Source organism: Tympanuchus pallidicinctus, unplaced genomic scaffold (assembly GCF_026119805.1).
Source record: "Tympanuchus pallidicinctus isolate F22 unplaced genomic scaffold, pur_lepc_1.0 scaffold23, whole genome shotgun sequence".
NCBI classification, from domain to species: Eukaryota; Metazoa; Chordata; class Aves; order Galliformes; family Phasianidae; genus Tympanuchus; species Tympanuchus pallidicinctus.
In genome coordinates this window covers 755,585-775,525 of record NW_026294740.1, presented here as the reverse complement: position 1 = coordinate 775,525, position 19,941 = coordinate 755,585, and the positions used below count along the sequence as shown (strand labels likewise).

The window sequence follows — 19,941 nt, the reverse complement described above, 5'->3', positions numbered from 1 at the left end:
CAGACTAATACAAGCTGCAGCATCCACATAATTCCTCCAAAAATCTTGGTAAATGGCTAAATTCTGCAACATTTTCCTCATGAATAGCATGGTGTTTGACTGGTCAGTGTCCCTAGCAAGCTCCCAGTGTCAGGACTTCAAAGTGAATGGAGCTGTAAAAGTCATTTCTCTTGCTACCTTCATTTTCTTGTATGCACCATTTTATTTTGCTTCTGGTTAAACTAGCTGTCACCAATCCTCATGGCTGCTCACTGGAGCATGGCACAGTAATGCTGGCTTGTCTGTATGTCGCTTTCCAAACATGAGAAGCAGGAATGTGTTTTGCTGTGATTCCCTGGAGGTTAGGGATATTGCCTAACCAAAAGCCAAGTCAGGCCCCCAATCATTTTGCAGCTTCCCTCATTCTTTTCATCGTCCTTTTCTAGACTGATGCAGGACATCATGTCCTGTGTGAAAATAACTTCTGTCCTCATTGTATCCCACTCACAAGATGGGAAGGGAATTCAGTGTTGCCGAACAAAGAGTTGTAGCAGGCTGTCTTTGTGGGTCAGGACACCTTCCCCTTCCCCGTCCCAATGGGAACAGTTCATTTTGCTTGCTTACACAGACAGACAAGAATTTCTTCAGGGACTGAGAAATATTAACCCCTTCACCACACAAATTTCTCTTCAGTTTCTATAGAATCAGGCTAAACAAGGAAGTGTGCAGGGTCCTCCTTGACTCAGCACAGACTGCTCTCACTGGTCCAAGACCCAGGGATCATTTGCCTTCCTTTTGGGACCTTCTCTGGGTTAATCCTTAGTTCCAGTAGATGCTAAGATCTGTCTGGTCCTGGCCAGACAGCTGCCCAGGGAAGCACCATGTCACACCAGTGCTTCTGGGCAGAGGGCAGGTCAGTGTCCAGAGAGAAGGAGCCAAGAGAAGATGGAGGGGTGGCCAGTGATGGAAGAAGGACAAAGGAAAGCAGCTCCAGGGTCCTGGTTGCAGCACCCTTGCTGGAGGCTGTAATCCCATGGCCCCAAGTGGCCAGGCAGGTCTTTTCCTTTTTTTCTGCTGGCCTCAGTCACCTATAGGTGTTACTTGCAGGTGATGTCCCCTCAGCCTGATGCTCTCCCTAGATCAGTTTGCCAGGCCTGTGGTGCCCCCCAGTCCCATTACCTGCAGGAGGAGCTCCAGGAAGAGCAGCACTTGCTCTCCAGCACATCCCCCTAAGTAGCACATCCCAAAGCCTGCACATCTCCCTGCCCATGTTCCTCCTGCACTCCCCGTCCCCTGCTCTCTTGCTGTGGCCTGGCAGAGAGCACAGGATTTCCCAGAGCTTTCCTGAGTTATTTTTAGTTAGTGCAATAAAGAGAGCAGCTAGTTTGTGTTGCTATTTTTATAGCACTCATTAAAATGCTGTTGCTGAATATCCTGGTGGCTGCTTGCTTCCACTCCTGTGCTGACTGCTCCTCTCTCTTTCCTGTTGCAGCACTGAAAAGCCCATCCGCATTCCATGAACAGCGAAAAAGTCTGGAGCGAGCCAAGGTAATTCCTACTGCCATCCCAATAAGTGAACACATGGGCTCGCTTTGCATGAGTTGTGGAGTTCGAAAAGCACCTTTCACCACCCTGCCCTCATCTGGCTTCCTCTAGCAAGGCCCTATGGCCACAGACAAGGGTCAGGGCATCTCCCTTGCTTCAGACACGCTGGGGTCAAGCCAGAGTTCATGTGTCTAGGAGCACCCTTCTCCAGGCAGGGGGTTTAAAATTGCAGAGGGGACATCTGTCCCCTGAGCTTGGGGGTTTTAAAACAGTCCCTGGGCTTTACAAGAGCTTAAGGCAGGTTTCAGCCTTCCAGTAAACCTCCAACTACATAAATGTCCAACTACTTCAAGCCTCTGTTTTCCTTGCAGGGCCATATCCACGGCCCACTTCATGCTGTGCTGACTGCTCTCCACTCCCGCACAAGTCAGGGCATAGAGTACAGTCAGCATCAAACAGGACAGATGAGAAGCTAAGTATTTAGCAAGTGTGCAGGAGCAATGCGAGATGTCACCTGGAGAAAGTCCCCAGGAGGCTCATACTTGCCATCAGAGAGGACCTTTAGTCAGTAGCACTGCTGGTCCACTGCGATATCCCAGGGGCTAAGTGAGCCCGTCTCACACTCACCCCATTGCCTATCTGCACTCCGGCTTCCCAAAATATTGCTGAAGGCAGGGACGAGATAAGTAGCCATTTCCAGAGCACATTGAAACTCTGCAATGCGATCACACTTTGGAAAATCACACCAAACACTTTCTATAGCACCCAGCATGCAGCCCTGACCAAGCTGGAGAGATGTCTGCACACAGCATGGCAAAGGGAATAGTCACACCGGTTTCTCTTGAACACAAAAGCTTCTTCCATTAGTCTGCAAAATATGCTTACAGTCACATGGAAAAGGCTTTTGCAAGAAAGTATGGCTGTGAAATATGGAGAAGTGCTCTCCTGAACTTAAACACACTCCAAATCACTTGCCCTGAGACTCCAGCAGTAATAAATGGCTAGCATAAGAAACACAGTCTGACTCTGAAAAATTAGCGTGCTTACGAAATTTCAAGCAATCCAAAGTATCCCTGAAGTGTCATATATTTTACATTTTTGTATACATTTGTGTCTCTGTCCTGCTCTTCAAAGGCTTTCACTGGCTGGTTGCCTGGGGGAAAGCAAAGGATGGTCTAGTCTATCCCAAACTGCATGCATTTTTAGAGCATGCTAATGAGCACACTGATGAACACAGCCTATAACAAAAATATATTCCTTTGCAAGGATGCCCTGCTTGTAGCCCTGACAGGAAAGGAGCAGCAGCTGTTTCCAGATAATTATTCAATAGCATTTGTTGTTTAGCTGATATTCCTTCAAACTGATGTTCTGCAAACAGAAAGCAGATAACAACAGTGATGGCTTTCATGTGTTTTGAAAGCTCTTCTGCTTCAACTGATGCTAAAAAGAAAAAACACATCTGAGGTCTTTCTCCACTGTTTGCACCCCAGTGACACAAATACAGCTCATAGACAGTAAAAGGTCAAATGGAACTGTAATCACAGCAGAAAGTCAGGCTAGCATGGTGCCAATGCAGGAGTCAACATGATGGTATCACGTCTGGAGGACAGTAATTCAGATTTAGCTCAAGTGAGGCCTTGATCTGACAGAGAAGTGAGTTGGGTGAATGTAACTGCACCCAAATGCAGGCATCATCCAGCTCTAAGCTGGCACAGAATCCAGGCAGACCTACAGGTGGTCCAAAGCAAGGGATTGTGATGGTGAAAATAAGCTGGGGAAGAATTATGGGGGAAGGGGAAGAAATTGCAAAGGCTTCAGTAAATAAAATGTCTATTATTTGTTTAAACATGTCACTGGCTACGGACGAGGCTGGCGTTAGGCCAGGGCAGCAGACTTTGAAGTCGATGTCCTGTGGTAGATTGCTGGGCTGGAGGACAGAGGCTGTCTGGCTCAGCTTACACACAGCCTCTGCCTCACAGCAGCACAGCCCCAGCTAGGTCATTCCTGACAGATGTGCAGCAGCCAGCAGCCATCCCATCCACCCCCTCAGCAACCCTCTGCACTGCACCCTAACCTAACCTGTGCTGTTACCATATCTTCCCTGCTTCCCAGCCCAAGCTTTTCAGTTGCAGCTTAAGCCCATTACTTACCCTTCTACAAGCGTGGACAAGCAGAGCCATTTATTTCTTTCTGTGCACCACGTTTTACAATTATTTTGCACCCTGTTTCCCTACAGTAGGCGCATCTCTGAGCTGATCAGTCTCCTTTCCTCAGTCTCTCCTCATTGATCCCATTTCTGACTCAATGATTACTGCTGCTGCCCACCAGGCCCTTCCCACGTGTTCTTTCAGACGCGGGTCCCAGAGCAGGGTCTTGCTATTCCTTGTGTCCATTTGACATTCCCTGTGGCATTCCCTAGAAAGCTGCCTGCCAGTCCAATTTCTATCTAAGGTCACTGCCCACCGAGCACAGCAGAAACATCTCTGGTGGATTAATCTTCATTCCTTCCAGTGCTTGTGCAGCTGCCCCAGCTGATGCTAGCTGTGACCTGACCATGGTCATATTGTCCTTCTTTAACTGTATCCAATGAATTTCGGATGATTTCTTCAATTACTCCAAATCATTTTCTATTGCAATCTGTTAGTCTTGAATGAATCAGAGTTAAGCAGTATGTCTTCTATCATCCAAGGCATTAATGAAAAAATTGAATAGTAGGAAGAATTGCTGCAGAACATGATTTGATATATTCTTATGTTTACACTGTGAACCATTCCTAACTCCTTTGGTGACCCACAGTTATGCTCCTTTTTTATGCTTGTCTTATCCAGATCAAATTCTCTGGTTTGAATATGAGAAAATGAGATAATGTCAAAACATGCTTAGAGTCAAACTTTGTGACATACTTTGTTTATTCCTGTAACAGAAATCTGTCATCTCTCCATAAAAGGAAAATAGTTGCTGTGGTATCTTTTGTTCTTGGAGAATCCATCCTGGCCGTTACTCACCTCCTTGCTATCTTCAAAATCCCTTTATATAGATTGTTTGATTACTTGTTCCAATATCTCTCTGATTGGAGTCGTAATTTCCAGGTTTCTTCTCTCCGTCTCTTTTAAAGCAGTAAATTATGCTCTCCCTGGCCCAGCTTCCTGGAGAACCAGAGATTGTTGCTGTTAGTCCAACCTGTATATCTTTTACCACAGGTTTTCTAATTTTCTCTAGCTGCTTGTGTTATTTTATATTTATCCTGAAGAGTTTAAACCTTTTTAAAAATGTGTATTTTTTTATACTATTTCTTCTAGCACCTCAACTTAGCAAACAGCTGATAATTAATCTAAGTTATTCTTTAGCTCTTCTTCACCAGGTAGTAAGCTTGCATCTGTAAATTTGAGGTCAACTGCCCCCAGTACCGACTTCCTTGGCACAGAGAAAGGTGTTTTTACACCTCTGTGTGCCCTTCTGTTCCTAAAGCCATGAAGAATTGGGTACAAGCTCATCACAAGCTCAGCTGCAGTGATCTGCAAAGTGTTTTTTCCCAAACCCGCACTACAGATGGGGTAGATGGGGTGAGGAACTGCAGAGTATGTAGCTGCAGGAAGACTAAGTCTTGTGGTTGACCTGGGGTGAGTGTCTGGGTATCCTCATGACCTGCTCAGCCTTGTATCTCATTGCAGAGTGACAGGCTTCCCACAGAAGTAATTGCTAAGACTACACCATGGCACTGCTGTAGTGCAGCTCTCAAAGATGATGTGGGTTGCTGAGCCAGCAGATCTGCCCCTCCCAGTAAGCAGGGCTCTTCCTTCCCATAAACTCTCATAAGATCTGAGGGTTTAGAAGCCCAAGGATAATTGGCCAGGACACGGTGTAGTTGTGAGGATAGTGAACATTCAGCAGCTCTGTGCATGTTGTTCCCTTTCTGAAGAACTTCTGTTCAAGAATCAGCCAGTGTCCAGGTGGAAAAAAATGCCATCTGGGAGCTCACTCAACCTAAACGGTAATAAATCCAAAAAAACATGGGACAGTACAGAGGCACCTGCTCTCTGTACCTTATTGATGCTCCAGTCAGGTAACACTCTCTGCATTTGTGTTCTGCAGACTGAAGATTATCTCAAGCACAAGATCAGAAGCAGGCCTGAGCGATCAGACCTGGTCAATATGCACATTTTACAAGGTAAGACTGCCTGGGATTCTCCTACATTCTTATGTCTCCTGCCCCACCTGAGTTCCTTTCAGGACTCTCGTTACTATTTACTTTGCCCCAGCTGCTCATGAGGGCCACTGTCAAAAGGGACATGCTGTATAGTAGCCAGTCCAGATCCCGTCTTTGGGTGGAAGACACACTTTTCCCCTGTCAGGAGGAGACCCAAGGCCTTTCTAACCTTTGTTCATCTCCGGCAAGGACCAACGTGAGATGGTCCAGAAGACAGTAGGCTAGAAAACAACTATGAAAGAGAACTCTGTTAAAGGTGCAGAGGTCCTGCGCTTCTGGAACGGGTTGCCCAAGGAGGCTGTGGATGCCCCATCTCTGGCGGCATTCGAGGCCAGGCTGGATGTGGCTCTGGGCAGCCTGGTCTGCTGGTTGGTGACCTGCACACAGCAGGGGGTTGGGACTGGATGAGCGTTGTGGGCCTGTTCAACCCAGACTGTTTTATGATTCTATGATTCCAATCCTCATGAAGTGCAAACTTTGGGCACCTGTGGTAGCACACAAGCCTTGTAGCAGGTGATTCTCATATCTTCCCAAAGCTGGACGTGCTTTTTATTTTTTTGCCATAATTCTTATGGTGATGCTGAACAAAACGAAATGAAAGCTGATGGAAATAACAACCCTATAGCATTGCTATATGAGAAGGTTGAGCTCTGCTCTGCCTGTGCATTTTCCCCTTCCCCAGCCTGATGTCCCATTGCAGCCAGGAAGCTGGCGGTGCTCTGCTGCATCCCATCACAGGCAGCAGATCTCTGCAGTGTCCCCCATTCTCTCCAGAGATAAGGAGCTCCTTTGAGACAGGGAGGATTGTGCAGTCTCCCTCCTCGAACCCTGTCAGTCCCCAAGAAAAAGCAGATTACTTTCTGGTGACTGTAAAGGCTGGCTCCTGCTCACTCTGTGGATAAAGTCCATATTTCTTTTTCCTCTGGCATGCTGGAGGTCTAAGCCAGGAGTCTGATAGATTCATGCCAATGCCATCCTTTAACTGTGTCTCTCCATCCCTAAAATGAGCCAGCGTCATTGCCCGTTTAACAGGTAGAAGTGTCTTTCCCTTAGGTTAAGCAAGTACAGACTGGAATTGGGCTGGAGGCAGTAGAAGAGATGTGGAGCTGCAGTCACTGAGCACTGATAGGGCTGGCCAGACACAGGGGTGGTGCAGAGCATGCCTAGTTGTGCATGGAGCACCTGGCTGTGCTACCCCACACACACTTCTGGGCTGAGGCCTCTACTCACTCATGGGGATGTGCCCTGGAGTATCATGGGCTTATCTACCCAGCTGGTTCCTAACAGGACACATAGGTGATTGAAATGGGGCAGCTGGAATATGTGCCATCATCTAAATGCCTTCCAGACACACCTTCTGTTACTGCTCACCTCAGGGACCTCATGTGGGTTCCACACAATCTAGTCTGAGGCCAGAAATGACTTACATCAGCTCTCCTGACCTCCTGCAGAGCATTATTCCCTGGTATCAAGCTTGTGTTGAGCACAATATCTCTTCCATAACAGTGTCTAGTCTTTGAAGGCAGCATAGCTTAGGTGCAGCCCTTCTTAGTTTTGACCCCCAAGGAGTATTGCAGTCTAGTTTAGGATCTTGCTCCCTCTCTACCCAAGCTGATGCTATGAGAGGAAACAGAACATCTTTGTTTGGGGAATTACTGTTTGCTATGGTAATTGGTTACTGCTCTGTCACCTCTCAGTAAGTGGGAGCTTCTCAGATGGATTTGGTTTGGCAGTAGTTTCCAGATCTAGCTGCCTTTATTATGCTCCTCTCCACCAACTTGTTTTTCTGGAGGCCTGGAACAGTGTCCTCACACTGCCTCTGAATGTTCCACTCCTGAAGCTTCAGCTTTTTACCTTCCAGAGCAAGGCATTTACTCCAATTGTCAAACACTGTTAATGGTTCTTTTCTCCAGCTGTTCCACAGAAGTACAGATCTGCATTAGACCACAAGAGCCACTGGGCTCCTGGCAGGCAGGAGGCAGAGTCCACTTAGCCTCTCAAATCAGTCACAGCTTAATGAAGTTTCCATTGCAGATCATTCCTGGGCCTTCGGAAGGATGCTTCAGCTGCTGGCTGGGTTTGAAAGCCTAGGTTAGAAAACAAAGGCTTTTAATTGGGCATAGAGAAGCTTGACCTCAGGCTCAGGGTCAGGCTCAGGCTCAGATCCACATCCCAATGCCCCATCTTGCCTCCAGCCTCAGAGCAGCTCCTGCTGGACACTGAGCTCTGCTTGTGTCTTGGCTGCAGCCCAGAAATGCAGTGTTGAGGGGAAGCATGCTCTCAGCAAGCAGTGTGCTTACAGATGGCCCTGGTCCTGAACTGATACCTTCCATTTGGCCTTTTAGACTCAGCTGCAGAGGGGTCCATTCAGTCCACTCAAATGAAGCTGAAAAGAGCCCGACTGGCAGATGATCTCAATGAAAAGATTGCTCTCAGGCCGGGTCCTTTGGAGCTGGTGGAGAAGAATATTATTCCTGTCGACTCAGCTGTGAAAGAGGCCATAAAAGGTAGTGGAAGTGAACGTGCATTTTGTGTTGTGTGCATGGCACGGGGCAGGGGCCGGAGAGATTACAAGGACACACAGCAGTGACTGCCTGGAGCTAAGAGTAGCAGCTGCACATTACTTAAATTTCCTTATTTTCACAGTAAACTGTCCAGTCCTACACAGCCTTACTTGGGTCCATGAAAAGAGAGTTTTCATCTTAGGGTATCTGTGATGGAAACACAAATCATTTTTCAGCCATGTATTCTCAGGGAGAATGCATCCTTTCTTCCCCCGCCTGCCCCATCCAAGACTTTGAGTTCATAAATAACACTGCTGGAGAGAGGATGTTCCTTCCTCACTGATATGGGAGAGGGCTTGGGCTCACACATGCAGACATCAGGCCAACCTGGCCCTGCTTGTGCCCTGCCAAACTCTTACATCCCAAGCCCTGGTTCAGTGAGGCTGCTGCTTTGTTTTTCCACTGATGTCAGTGGAATGCAAGGTCCAACAGAGTAGAGGGAAAGGGGTGCCAGTCTTCTGGGGAACACAAGGAGCTGATTGCATCCCAAAGGAGAGTATTCTCTTACTATTTCCCAGTGCTTAGTTTATGCCTAAACTTAGTGTTCCTCCACCACCCACATCCCAGCTAGAGGGGGGAGGCAGGATCCCTTGCAGTTATTTCCCCCGTGCTGCTGCAGGAAGGGCAGTGCATGGGCTGAAACAGAGGAGACTGGTGACTCAGAGTTCACCAGTGCCAAAACAGGGAGATCTGAAAACAGAGAGAAGAGCAGGAAAGCCTGCAAGGTTGTTCAGTGCCAGCCCAGCAGCCCGTATTTCTGATGTCTGGGCTCATCTCTGTGTCCAAATTGGACCTCAGGCCTCAAGTGGGGCACTAAGAGCTATTCTGCCTCCAGGAACTCCTTGTTCTGTTGCTCCTCATTCCTAAATACACGGGATTATTTCCATTGGCATAATCCCATGACAAGTATCTATTCTGGGCTGAGGGAAAAACAGGGACAATGGCAGAGCTCTGGGACAGGAGGGGTCTTTGAACAGCAGGAGCAATGCAGAAAATGGGAACTGAGGCAGGAAGTACTTTGACTTTGGTTTCATCTCAGAAACCAGCAGATACAGCGTGAAACAGTGCAGGCTTAGACAGACCTCTTCCCTGTCCTCCAGTCATTCCTGCTCTTCGTTTCCCTGCTGCAAAGCGCACGTGGGGCACGCGCGGCAGTTTCTGCAGTCTGGTTCTTGAGCCACACCATTTGCAGCATTTCACAGCTCTTGCCTTTGAAGGTGAAATGTTCCAGGACTCTGTCTGAAGAGGAATTTTTAGGGAGAGTTCAAGCAAAATCTCCTTAGCCACTTATCGAAGGAGAGAAGAGCGAAAATACAAAACCATTAAAAAAATCCCTCCTCTTATAAACAATCAAGGCAGTTTGAGCATGATTCACTGGAGCTGGAGGCTTGGAGGCCAGGCAAAGCGTGCTTGAAGATTTTGAATGTTTCTTTCCATCTGCCTTGTCTGCAGCTTGTGGTAAGCAGAGATTTACAAGACAAAATTGTTAAAAACAAAAGTCTGGCTTTAAATCATTTGCTCAATTTTGAAATTTCTCTCTTTCATAATCCTCTTCTATCAATCACATGCTCAGGAAATACGTCCTGGAGGCCAGTTTTATCCCACTTTGGGTGAAACGTGCAGCATGTAAGGTCAGGCATTTGGGCATTTGGGTGCCATCAGAAGCAAGGCTGAAGCTGCACCAGGGCCCTCAGGTTTCTGTAGAAGAAGCCACAAGCTGAGGGATCCTCAAGCTGATTTTGAAAGTTGGAGGCAGTTTTCTGTGCTCGTGCCTTGGGGCTGAAGGTTGAACAAGGAGCAGAGATGAGCACTGGCACTTTTGAACGTTAAGCCTTTTGTTTTTGCAATACCAGAAAGATGACAGGATTTAAAATCGTTTTCCTTTAACCTTGGAATCTCAACTGTTTATACAGCGGAAAGTTCAGCTGACGTGTTCCTCTAATCACCTCCGGCAGGGTGAGCAGAAAGTGCCAGACCCCAACAGAAAGCCCTAACGTCCCAGTGACAGGAGGCAGCCAGTGCCCTACATAGCTGAGCAGTGATATAAGAACCTTTTTTTATCAGGTCCTTGTCATCACTTTGTCCAATATGTTTGAGAGGACAATACCCAGTGCATTAGAAACAGCCCCAAGCAAACACCATTCTGCCTGAGATTACAGCAGAGACATGGGATCATGAAATAACATGGCCAGCCCCGGGCTGAACGAGAGCAACAGATAAGGGCAGCACTCCCTGCTCCATGCAGGCCCCCAGTATCAAACAGCAGGATGCAGCACATTCCTGTCATGCTTCAGGCTGCTGCTGTGTCCTGAAGGTCCCCTGGACTCTGTGCTTTGGTACGTTTTCTCCTCACATGTTTATGGAATGCCAGCGCAGTGGAAGTCTTGCAGATCCCCAAGTCCCTTTTTCTTGGACTGATTATTCCCAGCAGAGGATGCCCACACTTGTCTGTAGACATGGGGAGCAGCTTCCACCCAGTCTGGGGAGCAGACTGCACTGCCTTGCACTTCCTCAGGGAAGGTAAAGCTTGGGTACCGTGTCAGATGGCAGCTGTAGAGGAGAGAGGACAGGCCCTATCTCCAAACACAAGGAAGAACACCAGGCCCTGTGGAGCAGGAGGAGAGAGCCCCTCCCCAGCACACTATCGATCTCATATCCCTGTGCCTGTCTGCCCCAGAGTTGCCATGGCAAGGATGCTCTTGGGTTGTCCAAGCAGAAAAAGCAACTTCTCTTCAACACCAGGGTCCCAGAGGAGGCTGGTGCTGGTGATATGCACAGCACTCAGGATGGGGACAGGCAAATAGGACACAGAGCCATGTTATCACAGGATACCAGCAAGCGCTGTCTATGCGGGATCTCTTCCCAACAGGAGCTCACGGCAGGCAGCACACCCTCCACAGGGGTCCAGCTGCTGCTGGTGGCTCAAAGAGCCTTCCTGAGGCGGGCAGCCAGGGCTCACCCACCCTGGCACCACGAGCTGGGGCAAGCAGAGATAACCTTTATCTTTCAGATAGGGCAGGGGTCAGAGCAGGAGGGTCCGTGTCAGTGAGAAGGTGCACATTGCTAGACCAGCAGCACAGACAGGTGGAGGTTTGTCCCCAGACCCTTCCTATTTCCCCATTTGTCACTTTGCTATCAGTGTGCCAAGCTGCCTGACAAATGCCAGATGTAAGCACGAGGAGATTATGAGCATGGCCATGCTGCTCCTTCCTCTACCCCCACCTGCAGCCCTCCCAAGCCTCACATGAGAGCTTTTCTTTTTCAACACTTCATTTATCAGTAAAAGCCTGGGGTCAAGAGCTCTTGCCCATCTGACTAGGAGATAGTATGCTGGGAGCTTTGCAGAGGGGAGAAGCAATGTCTGGGGCAGGCTTTGTGGCAGTCAAGAAGTAATGGCAGCGACTTGAAGCATTTCATGTGAATGAAGCTCGTGGACAGACACCAGACCTGGAAGCCTCTGTCCAGATGTTGACTCTTTTGCCAGGAAAGGCTGTGTCACCCTCCAGGTGGATTTCACCTTCAGTTCTTCTGCTGAGGATGGAGTTCCATAAGTGTAATCAAGATGCTTGGCTGATCAAGGAGACCCTTGCCCCTCTCGCCATTGCAGTCCAATGGCAGGATAGGGTAGCCAAGCTACTCCTGTGCAGCCCAGCAGGCCTGTAGTCTCTGAGAATGCCTCCTGCTCTGCCAGGCCACGCTTCTCCTAAGAAATGTGTTACCCACCAGCTTCCTTCATTCAGGCATTGGGCCACGGCCTGCAGGCTCCTTTCCTTGTCATACCTTAGCCTTGTCCTTGGCTTGAGGTGGGATGTGCGTTTGAACTGCTCAAGCACCGTGCCCTTGTCCTGCGCCCAGATCTTAAAAAGATTGGCACACATGGGAAGCAGAAACAGTCCTCTGGGCCCAGACCACAGGGTGCAGACGTTGCTGTGTGATCCGAGCACCCCCCGTGCTCCTTCCGCTCACCCCATCCCACCCACCAGCAGAAGCACCACTGTTGTGCACACACAGCTAGCTGGGAGCAGGAGGCAGGCAGCCATTGCTGCTGCAGGCAGGGCAGCCAGCACATCCCTGATGTCCACCTCTCTTTGCCTGGCAGGCACGCAGGTGAACTTCTCCAAGCCATCTGATGCATTTGCCTTTGAGGAGGACAGCAGCAATGACGGGCTGTCCCCAGAGCAGGCCAGGAGCGAGGACTCCCAGGGCTCCACAGAGTCATCAGCAGGCACCAAATCCTCCGAGCTGCCGCCCTCGGCCCCCTCGGGGCCGTCCCAGGTGGGTGGCACCACTGGAAAGCAGCGCTTCCCTGCTCTGCTGGGGCGGGGGCACGGCTCCCCAGTATGAGGGCACAGCTGGGCCGGGGGGGATGGAGGGGCTGCAGGGCTGGATTGGGGCACTGAATGCAACTGGGAGGGCAGTGAGGCGGCAACACTGAAGCTGGGCTTGAGGGAACTGGGATGGACTGGGGGAAATGAGAATGCTGGGTTAAGGGGCACTGGGATGAGATGAGCTCTAGGCTGGGAGGACTGTGGGAGCTGGAGGGACTGGGATGCCCTGAGGTGAACTATAGGAGACGGCAGGTCAGGCCTAAAGTATCCTGGCGAACTGGGAACACTTTGGGCAGAGGAATGGGTCCAAAGGGCCCGCGCCTGCCCCACGTTCCCTCTCACATTGCACCTCTCCCTTCCAGGATCACCCCCGTGGCACTGAGTGCAGCACAGCGGAGCTTGCCTCAGGCCAGAGCGGCCAGTGCAACAGCCCCAAGCAAGCAGTGGGGCAGGACAGCCCACCTCTCCCAGTGCCCTCTGTGGTGAAGGTAATGTCTGCACATCCACACTCCCTGGGAGAGGTAATACCTGCAGGGCAGGTGGCACAGCCAGGCCAGAAGTACCCATGTGCTGCACCCCGTGTGCCTGGGAAGTTTGAGGGCTTGGTCTTAAAGGTCTGGAATAATGAGGAGAGATGGATCCCATTTTGTGGTTATAAAAGGTAGAGTTTTGGTACTTGCTAGAGTTGACTGTTCAGTTCCTACATTGGAAACATTCCCTGGGTTTGGGAGTTGGAAATATAAGGTAATGCAGAAATACTATCAAGGCAAGGAAGGCCTTTTTCCATCCCATGTGTTCTTCAGCACAGCTGGGATTAGATGTTGCCCTGGAGAAGTTCCTCACGTGCATGATTAGCTGCTCGTGGAGCTGGGCTGTCAGGGTGCCAGCAGGACCTGCCCCTGCTCTATCCAGGCCTCCCAATTCCCACAGGAATGTCAAGAGCTCTTCTCTCAGCTAATTCCTTTTCTTCTTTAACCAACAGTCAAAATCATCCAGTGACAGCAAGAACCGTCACAAAAAGCCCAAGGACACCAAGCCAAAGGTGAAGAAGCTGAAATATCACCAGTACATCCCTCCAGACCAGAAGGCAGAGAAGTCCCCTCCACCTATGGACTCTGCATATGCAAGACTCCTCCAGCAGCAGCAGCTCTTTCTGCAGCTCCAGATCCTCAGCCAGCAGCAACAGCAACAACAGCAGCAACAGCAGCAACAGCAGCAGCACTTCAACTACCCAGGGATGCACCAAGGCCAGATAAAGTGAGTGATGATGTGCCAGTAGCAGGGCTTAGTACTATCTCCCTCCAAACATTCCTCTCCCATTTCCACTTGTGCCAGTGCATTGGAGATAAATACATGTAAGGGAAACATAGCAACCTCCCAAAAACATGTTCTGACTTTGTGCACTAGCTGGGGAACCTGTGACTTGCTGGTAGGATACCAGCAATCTCCTTGCAGCCCAAACTGGTTTTCCTCGGGGTTGGCAGTCCTTCAGGTCTCATACAGGGGATAAGAGCCCCAAAGGAGCACGGAGATGGTACATCATAGCAATGGGCACAGAGTCCCCAGAGGGCAGACTTGTTACCCCGTATCTCCTTTGTTATTTCAGGCAATCAAATGAGCAAATGATCAAAAGTTCAAATGCTTCATCAACTTCTGTCAGCAGCACCCCTCTTTCTCCTGTGAAAACCACCTTTTCAGGCCAGACTTGTGTCTCATCTATCAAGCCAGGCCCTCTGCCGTCTAACCTGGATGATCTGAAAGTAAGTGAACACTTTGTCAGCACAGGAGCAGAATTTTATAGCCTGTATGTTCGTTGCTACTCTTATTTGTGCATTGTAAGTGCAACAATGCAGGTTGTGCTGACAGGGACTGAATGTATGTTACAGACCAGCATGCACCACCACACTGAGCAAACCAAGGTGTACAGCACAGTGGAGCAGGAATTGGTCAGGGTGGCAATAACTAAAAGCAGGGATTTGCTCCTATGTGGGCATCACATGTGTGCACTGCTCCAGTGGATGTATCAGCAAATCCTGCATCTTGAGACAGCTGCAGGCCAGGACATTAGGTCCAGGACTAGAGGACAATCTGTGTTGCTGTTCTGACAGCTCATGATCCCACAGCTTCTGTAGTATTATGGTGGATATCTTGGATATTGCCAACAGAATAGACAGAAAATAGGTCAGCATGGCCTTCACACCCACCCAGTGACTCAGCTTCTCTGCAGCCATTGCCCATGCTGAGACCATGATGCTGCAACTCCTTGCCAGCAGTCAGGCAAGGTCCACTCACTGCACAAGCAGGTATCTCCAGAGACTGCAAATGTGAACACTGAGTAGTATTTAAACCTCTCACGTAGACAAGGGCACAAAGGATTGGGGTTTCTTAGTAGAGCTTCAGCCATAGGAAAGACCAAGTCTTTTTAGAAGCAGAGACCTTGGGGTAATGGATTTCTCTGTCACTATTAGCTGGGAAAATAAAATGAGATAGAAATAACATGAGTTTGGCCATAGAAAAAAAGTTCTTCACTAAGAGGGTGGATAAGACTCTCCAAGCAGCCATTGTGGCACCAAGCCTGACAGAGTTTGAGAAGCATATGGACAACACTCCTAATTGGGTTTGATTTTTGGGTAATCCTGCATGGTGCCAGGAGTTGGACTCACAGGATAGTTCCAACTCAGACTATTCTATGATTTGTGAGTCTATGATTCTATGACAGTGATAACATTGATTAGATACCTGAGCCTGGTTCAGATGTCTGAACATGAGGCATCTAGCTCCAAATGTATGCAGTCATGTTGTCTGAGCTAAAGAATGCCATCATCTTGTTCCTGGGCTGTGTTGAAAGTCCTCCACTCATGGAAACTTACTGCTATCAAGGGAATCCTAGTTTACCTCCATGGCCCAAAGACCTCCGCTGGCTCATGGAGAGCAGTAAGTTTCTAGCACAAGGAAGGTTTTCCCATTAGGAAGGCTCAGGGTCCTGTAAAATATATGGTGATCAGGGCTGTGTGTGGTGACTGAGCACCTGGGGAGCCAGAGCAGGGAACCTGTGATGTCAGGTTTCTAAAGCACTTGCCTTCAAGGGAAAGCATCGGGAATGATTGTTGGTGACTTTTCTTCTAGGTGTCAGAACTGAGGCAGCAGCTCCGAATAAGAGGCCTGCCTGTATCAGGTACCAAAACAGCACTGATGGAACGGCTGCGGCCCTTCCAGGAGTGCAGCAGCAATGCAGTGCCAAATTTCAGTGAGATCACAACTGTCACCTTTCCAGTCACTCCAACAAGCACCTTGTCAAATTACCAGTCGCAGTCTTCCACAGGCATGTTGTCAAATGGCTTCTACCACTTCGGCAGCACCAGCTCCACTCCACCCATCTCTCCAGCCTCCTCCGACCTCTCTGTGAGTGGCTCTCTGCCAGACACATTCAACGACGGGCCCATGTCTTCTCCACAGTTTGGTCTTCAGCCATCTCCGGTTCATGGTAGTGCTGAGGAAAGCCTGATGAGCAGCATGAATGGAGGGAGCATCCAGCTGGAGCTGGAAGGGATTGACACAGAGAAAGACAAGATGCTGGTGGAGAAGCAGAAGGTCATCAATGAGTTGACGTGGAAGCTGCAGCAAGAGCAGAGGCAGGTAGAAGAGCTAAGGATGCAGCTGCAGAAGCGAAAGAGAAGCAATGGCCTTGAGGAGAAACAACAGCCCTCCCAGCATTTCTTCAGTGTCCCCATCAAGCAAGAAAATGCAGTGTCCAGCTGCCCGTTTGCATCCAAACAAACTGCCTTGAAAGGCCAAGCCAGCAGCTCGGATAAGTTAAGTAACTGTGGGGTGCCGCAGCTGTCTCACATTGTAAATAGCCACTGCTTGGAGCCCGTGGGGCAAAGCACCATCACCTCCTCGACATTCCTGAGCCCGCAGTGCTCCCCCCAGCACTCTCCACTCGGGGCTGCAAAGAGCCCTCAGCACATCAGCCTGCCGCCGTCCCCCAACAGCCACTATCTCCTGGCAGTGTCCCCCGGCTCACAGGCAGAAGGGCGCAGCGCATCACCCCAGACCAGCAGTTGCCTTCGCACTGCATCGGTAAGTGGGGAGCACCCCAGCTGTCATCTCTGTGGTGAGCACGCACGGGTCTGTGGGCATTCGCACAGACGCCTCCGAGCTCTTTTCTGTCAGTGCTGGCACCTTGATGGGCACCAGGGGGCGGCAGGAACACGATGAGCTGTCTGTAGGAGCACAGAATAGCTGAGGAGAATGGGTTGGAAGCTGATGGCACCGCAGGGTCCTTTGCAGGGCATTTCCTAGAGAGCCTTGCTGCCTCCACATCCAGTTGCCCTGGGGGGCCAATCACAGGTCCTCTGCCCCATGGAGCCTTGGCACAGCTCCCTCTGCCCCAAGTGAGCACTGGCAGAGTTCTCTGTGCCCTGCAAGAGTCCTGGCACAGTTTCCCCTGCCATGAGGAGACCTGGCACAGCTTTCTGCCCTGGGGAAGCTTTGGCACAGATTCTTCTGCCCTAAAGGAGCCCTAGCTCATCTCTCACTCCCCTCAGGGGAGGCTCTGGCTCAGCTTGCTGTGCCACTAGGGGAGCCCTGGCACAGCTCCCTCTGCCCCATGGAGTCCTGGCTCAGCTCCTTCCACCTGGGGAAGACCTGGCACAGCTCCCTCTGCCCCAAAGAGCCCTGGCACAGCTCCCTCTGCCCCATGGAGTCCTGGCACAGCTCAATCCACAATCAGGAACCACCAGCACAGCTCCCTCAGCTGCTGGGAGGTCCCTATTCTCCTGGGAGAACCCTGCCACAGTGCAGCGGTGCTCATCAACCTCTTGCTAAGCCATTGCATCTGCTAGCAGTGCAACAGTGTATTTTGACCACTGAGTTGAAGGAGGGCAATTCTCCCAATCATATGGAAAGCCTTTTCTTGGCAATAGAACAGGACTTGCCACTGGGATCTGCAATCAGGGGCTTGTTCCCCTCAGGCCACTAGCACAGCAGTGTGGCCCTTTCAGTGTCTCCACTCTTCATTCAGCCCTCAGGATGAGTGTGAAAGCTTGTAAAGGGGCACGTGCTGCCAACATACAAAAGTAGAATAAATGCCACTGATCACAGCCCCATTTCATCCCAACACCCTACCTGGGGCAGCATGGCACCTACTGTGAAACACCCAGTACTCACACAGGACAGCTCCTGAGCTACAGTCCCACAGCTTGCACATGGAGCATTGTGCTGTGTGAGTGTGGCAGGGCTGCAGGGTGACAGAGTAGGATGCAGCCTATCATGAGGACAGTGATGTGCAGGACACAGGCAGTTGGTCTGTCAGTGAGATGGGCAGAGAGGAGCAGTGCTGTAGGGGTGAGACAGGCAGAGAGAGTGCTGCAGGGGGGCAGGCGGTGGTATGCAGAGCTGTAGGTGGAACAAGCAGTGGAGCTGCACTGTGATGCAGTGGGCAGTGGGTTGCAGCCCTGTGGAACAGTACTCCAAGAGAGGCAGTGGAGCTGCTCTGAACAAACAGACAGACACTGAGCATCAGCAGGAGGAACAGCACCTCAGGGGCTCCTCCAGCTCTTTCCCCACTGCCAGAGCACAAGGGGCACGCTCAGGGAGTGACTCTGCAGTGTCCTGCTGCTCATCCTGGTTGTGAAATCACTGTCCTGGGCTTTCCTCATGAAGGGCACCTGTGGGCTTGAAGGCAAAGAAGAACAGCAGCTAGAAGGAACCAGACCTTCGGGTGAGGAGTGAGGACCCTCCTGGAAAGGGATGGCCTCTTCCTAGCAAAAAGTTGGCACCAGTGCACAGCTGTTTGGCATGGGCAAGGGGAAGGCCTGGCAGTGACTCTTTTGGGCTGTCTGCCCTGCCAGTGCTCCTGAGATCTCCCTAAACCAGTGGTGACAGAGAAGGTCCCCAAAAGAAGGAGGTGAGAGGCAGCTTGTGGCTTGGGGAGCATTGCTATCCTGGATACAGCCACTCTCTCTCTTGCTCTGCACATTTACAGCTGAGCTGAGTTCTGGAGAACCATGCTCATGGTTCTGCATCCTTCTGGGGTCCTCAGAGCTCACCCAAGGAGTTATTCCCCCTCTGTTTCCTGCCCAGAAACCAGGCACTGTGAGCTGATCTGACCTACAACACCCTTAGTTTTCCTGGTGCTGCTCTGGCTTCAGCTAAGGTGATGCAGATATCCTGCATGCTGAGGAGCAGAATCTTTTCCCTGTGCATCAATTCCATTTCCCTGTATTTCCCCCACGTAGATGACTAAACAGGCAGGTCAAAAGTTTTCAGCTTCATCCCCAAGTTTCTGTAAGTCAAGCACAGCCCTCTCAAGAGAAAGCAGCCTCCACCCTATCAGGGTTCAATAAAGCAGGTAACTGCATGATTTTTACTTTCAACAGGGCAGAGCGGTGCAGAGTGGTTAAGGCAGCTGCAGGGTCTACAACCCTCTATGGGGTCTCTGAGGATTACAGGCCTTTTTCCAATAAGAGGCAGCATTTCCGTGGAAAGCTACTAAATGATTGTCACAGAGCAGTCAGACACCATGCTAAATGGGGTTTGTGCAAGTGGAAGTTGCCTGGGGTCCTGACACGCCACACAAATGCCCCAAAACTCAGGGGCACTCCTCTTTGGGGTGTTCAGTGCTATGTGACAAATAGACCCATGAGCCACTCTTCAAGAAACCTCACCTACCCTCTGTAGCCCATTGGTAAAATCCCACCCCAGACCATCTGCTGCCCTTAGCCATATTCCTGGAGTGCTGCTCCTGTGGGGAAGACCTTCTCCACCACGTGCAAACCCATCACTTCTTGTGAGAGCCTGCCAGCAGCCTCAGTGTCAGTCATGATGGTGCTTTTAGGAACATGGAGCAATACCACTGACAGTGATGAAAACTGGCTTATGCTGGCTGCGAGATGTGTGGGCAGTTCTTCCAGTCTGCAGTCAGGGAGAAGAGGATGCTGTTTCATTGTTCCCAGTGCAGAGAGTGGGAGCAGGCACGTGTCAGTGCTAGGTGCCAGGTCAAGAAAATCTGTGTCCTCATTGCTCTGGGGAGAGGCAGTCTGCAGCAGCTGCTGAGCACAACTTGGCTGCAGGTCAGGGGGAGCCTATTGCAGCACTGTTTGGATCTGCTGCACTTGTCCTTGATCTCCCAGTGCTCATCCGAATGCCACTGCCAGACCCCTGCATCTCTTGTGGGGTCCAGAGCCACCTGCTTGGTGTGTGGCCGGAGGGACTCTCCTCCTAATGCCCTCTACTCTCCTCTTTGCCGTTTGCTGCAGCAGATGACTCGAAGTCAGCAGATGGACGAACTCCTGGACGTGCTGATTGAGAGCGGAGG

The 19,941-nt window shown here is 50.4% G+C and overlaps 1 protein-coding gene across 12 annotated transcripts in view; it reads left to right on the top strand.

Moving 5' to 3' along the window:
- Positions 1-19,941, top strand: part of MYOCD (myocardin) — a 221,651-nt gene that overhangs the window by 198,554 nt on the left and 3,156 nt on the right. For 5 of the 12 annotated variants that reach the window (XM_052688154.1, XM_052688155.1, XM_052688158.1 and 2 more), the window contains 9 exons: positions 1,472-1,527; positions 5,617-5,692; positions 8,077-8,238; positions 12,395-12,570; positions 12,986-13,111; positions 13,606-13,880; positions 14,230-14,383; positions 15,750-16,703; positions 19,883-19,940. In XM_052688154.1, the coding sequence (XP_052544114.1) occupies positions 1,472-1,527; positions 5,617-5,692; positions 8,077-8,238; positions 12,395-12,570; positions 12,986-13,111; positions 13,606-13,880; positions 14,230-14,383; positions 15,750-16,703; positions 19,883-19,940 (2,037 nt within the window). The remainder of the gene's footprint in view (positions 1-1,471; positions 1,528-5,616; positions 5,693-8,076; positions 8,239-12,394; positions 12,571-12,985; positions 13,112-13,605; positions 13,881-14,229; positions 14,384-15,749; positions 16,704-19,882; position 19,941) is intronic. The other 7 variants (XM_052688159.1, XM_052688164.1, XM_052688165.1 and 4 more) reach the window with 4 other exon arrangements.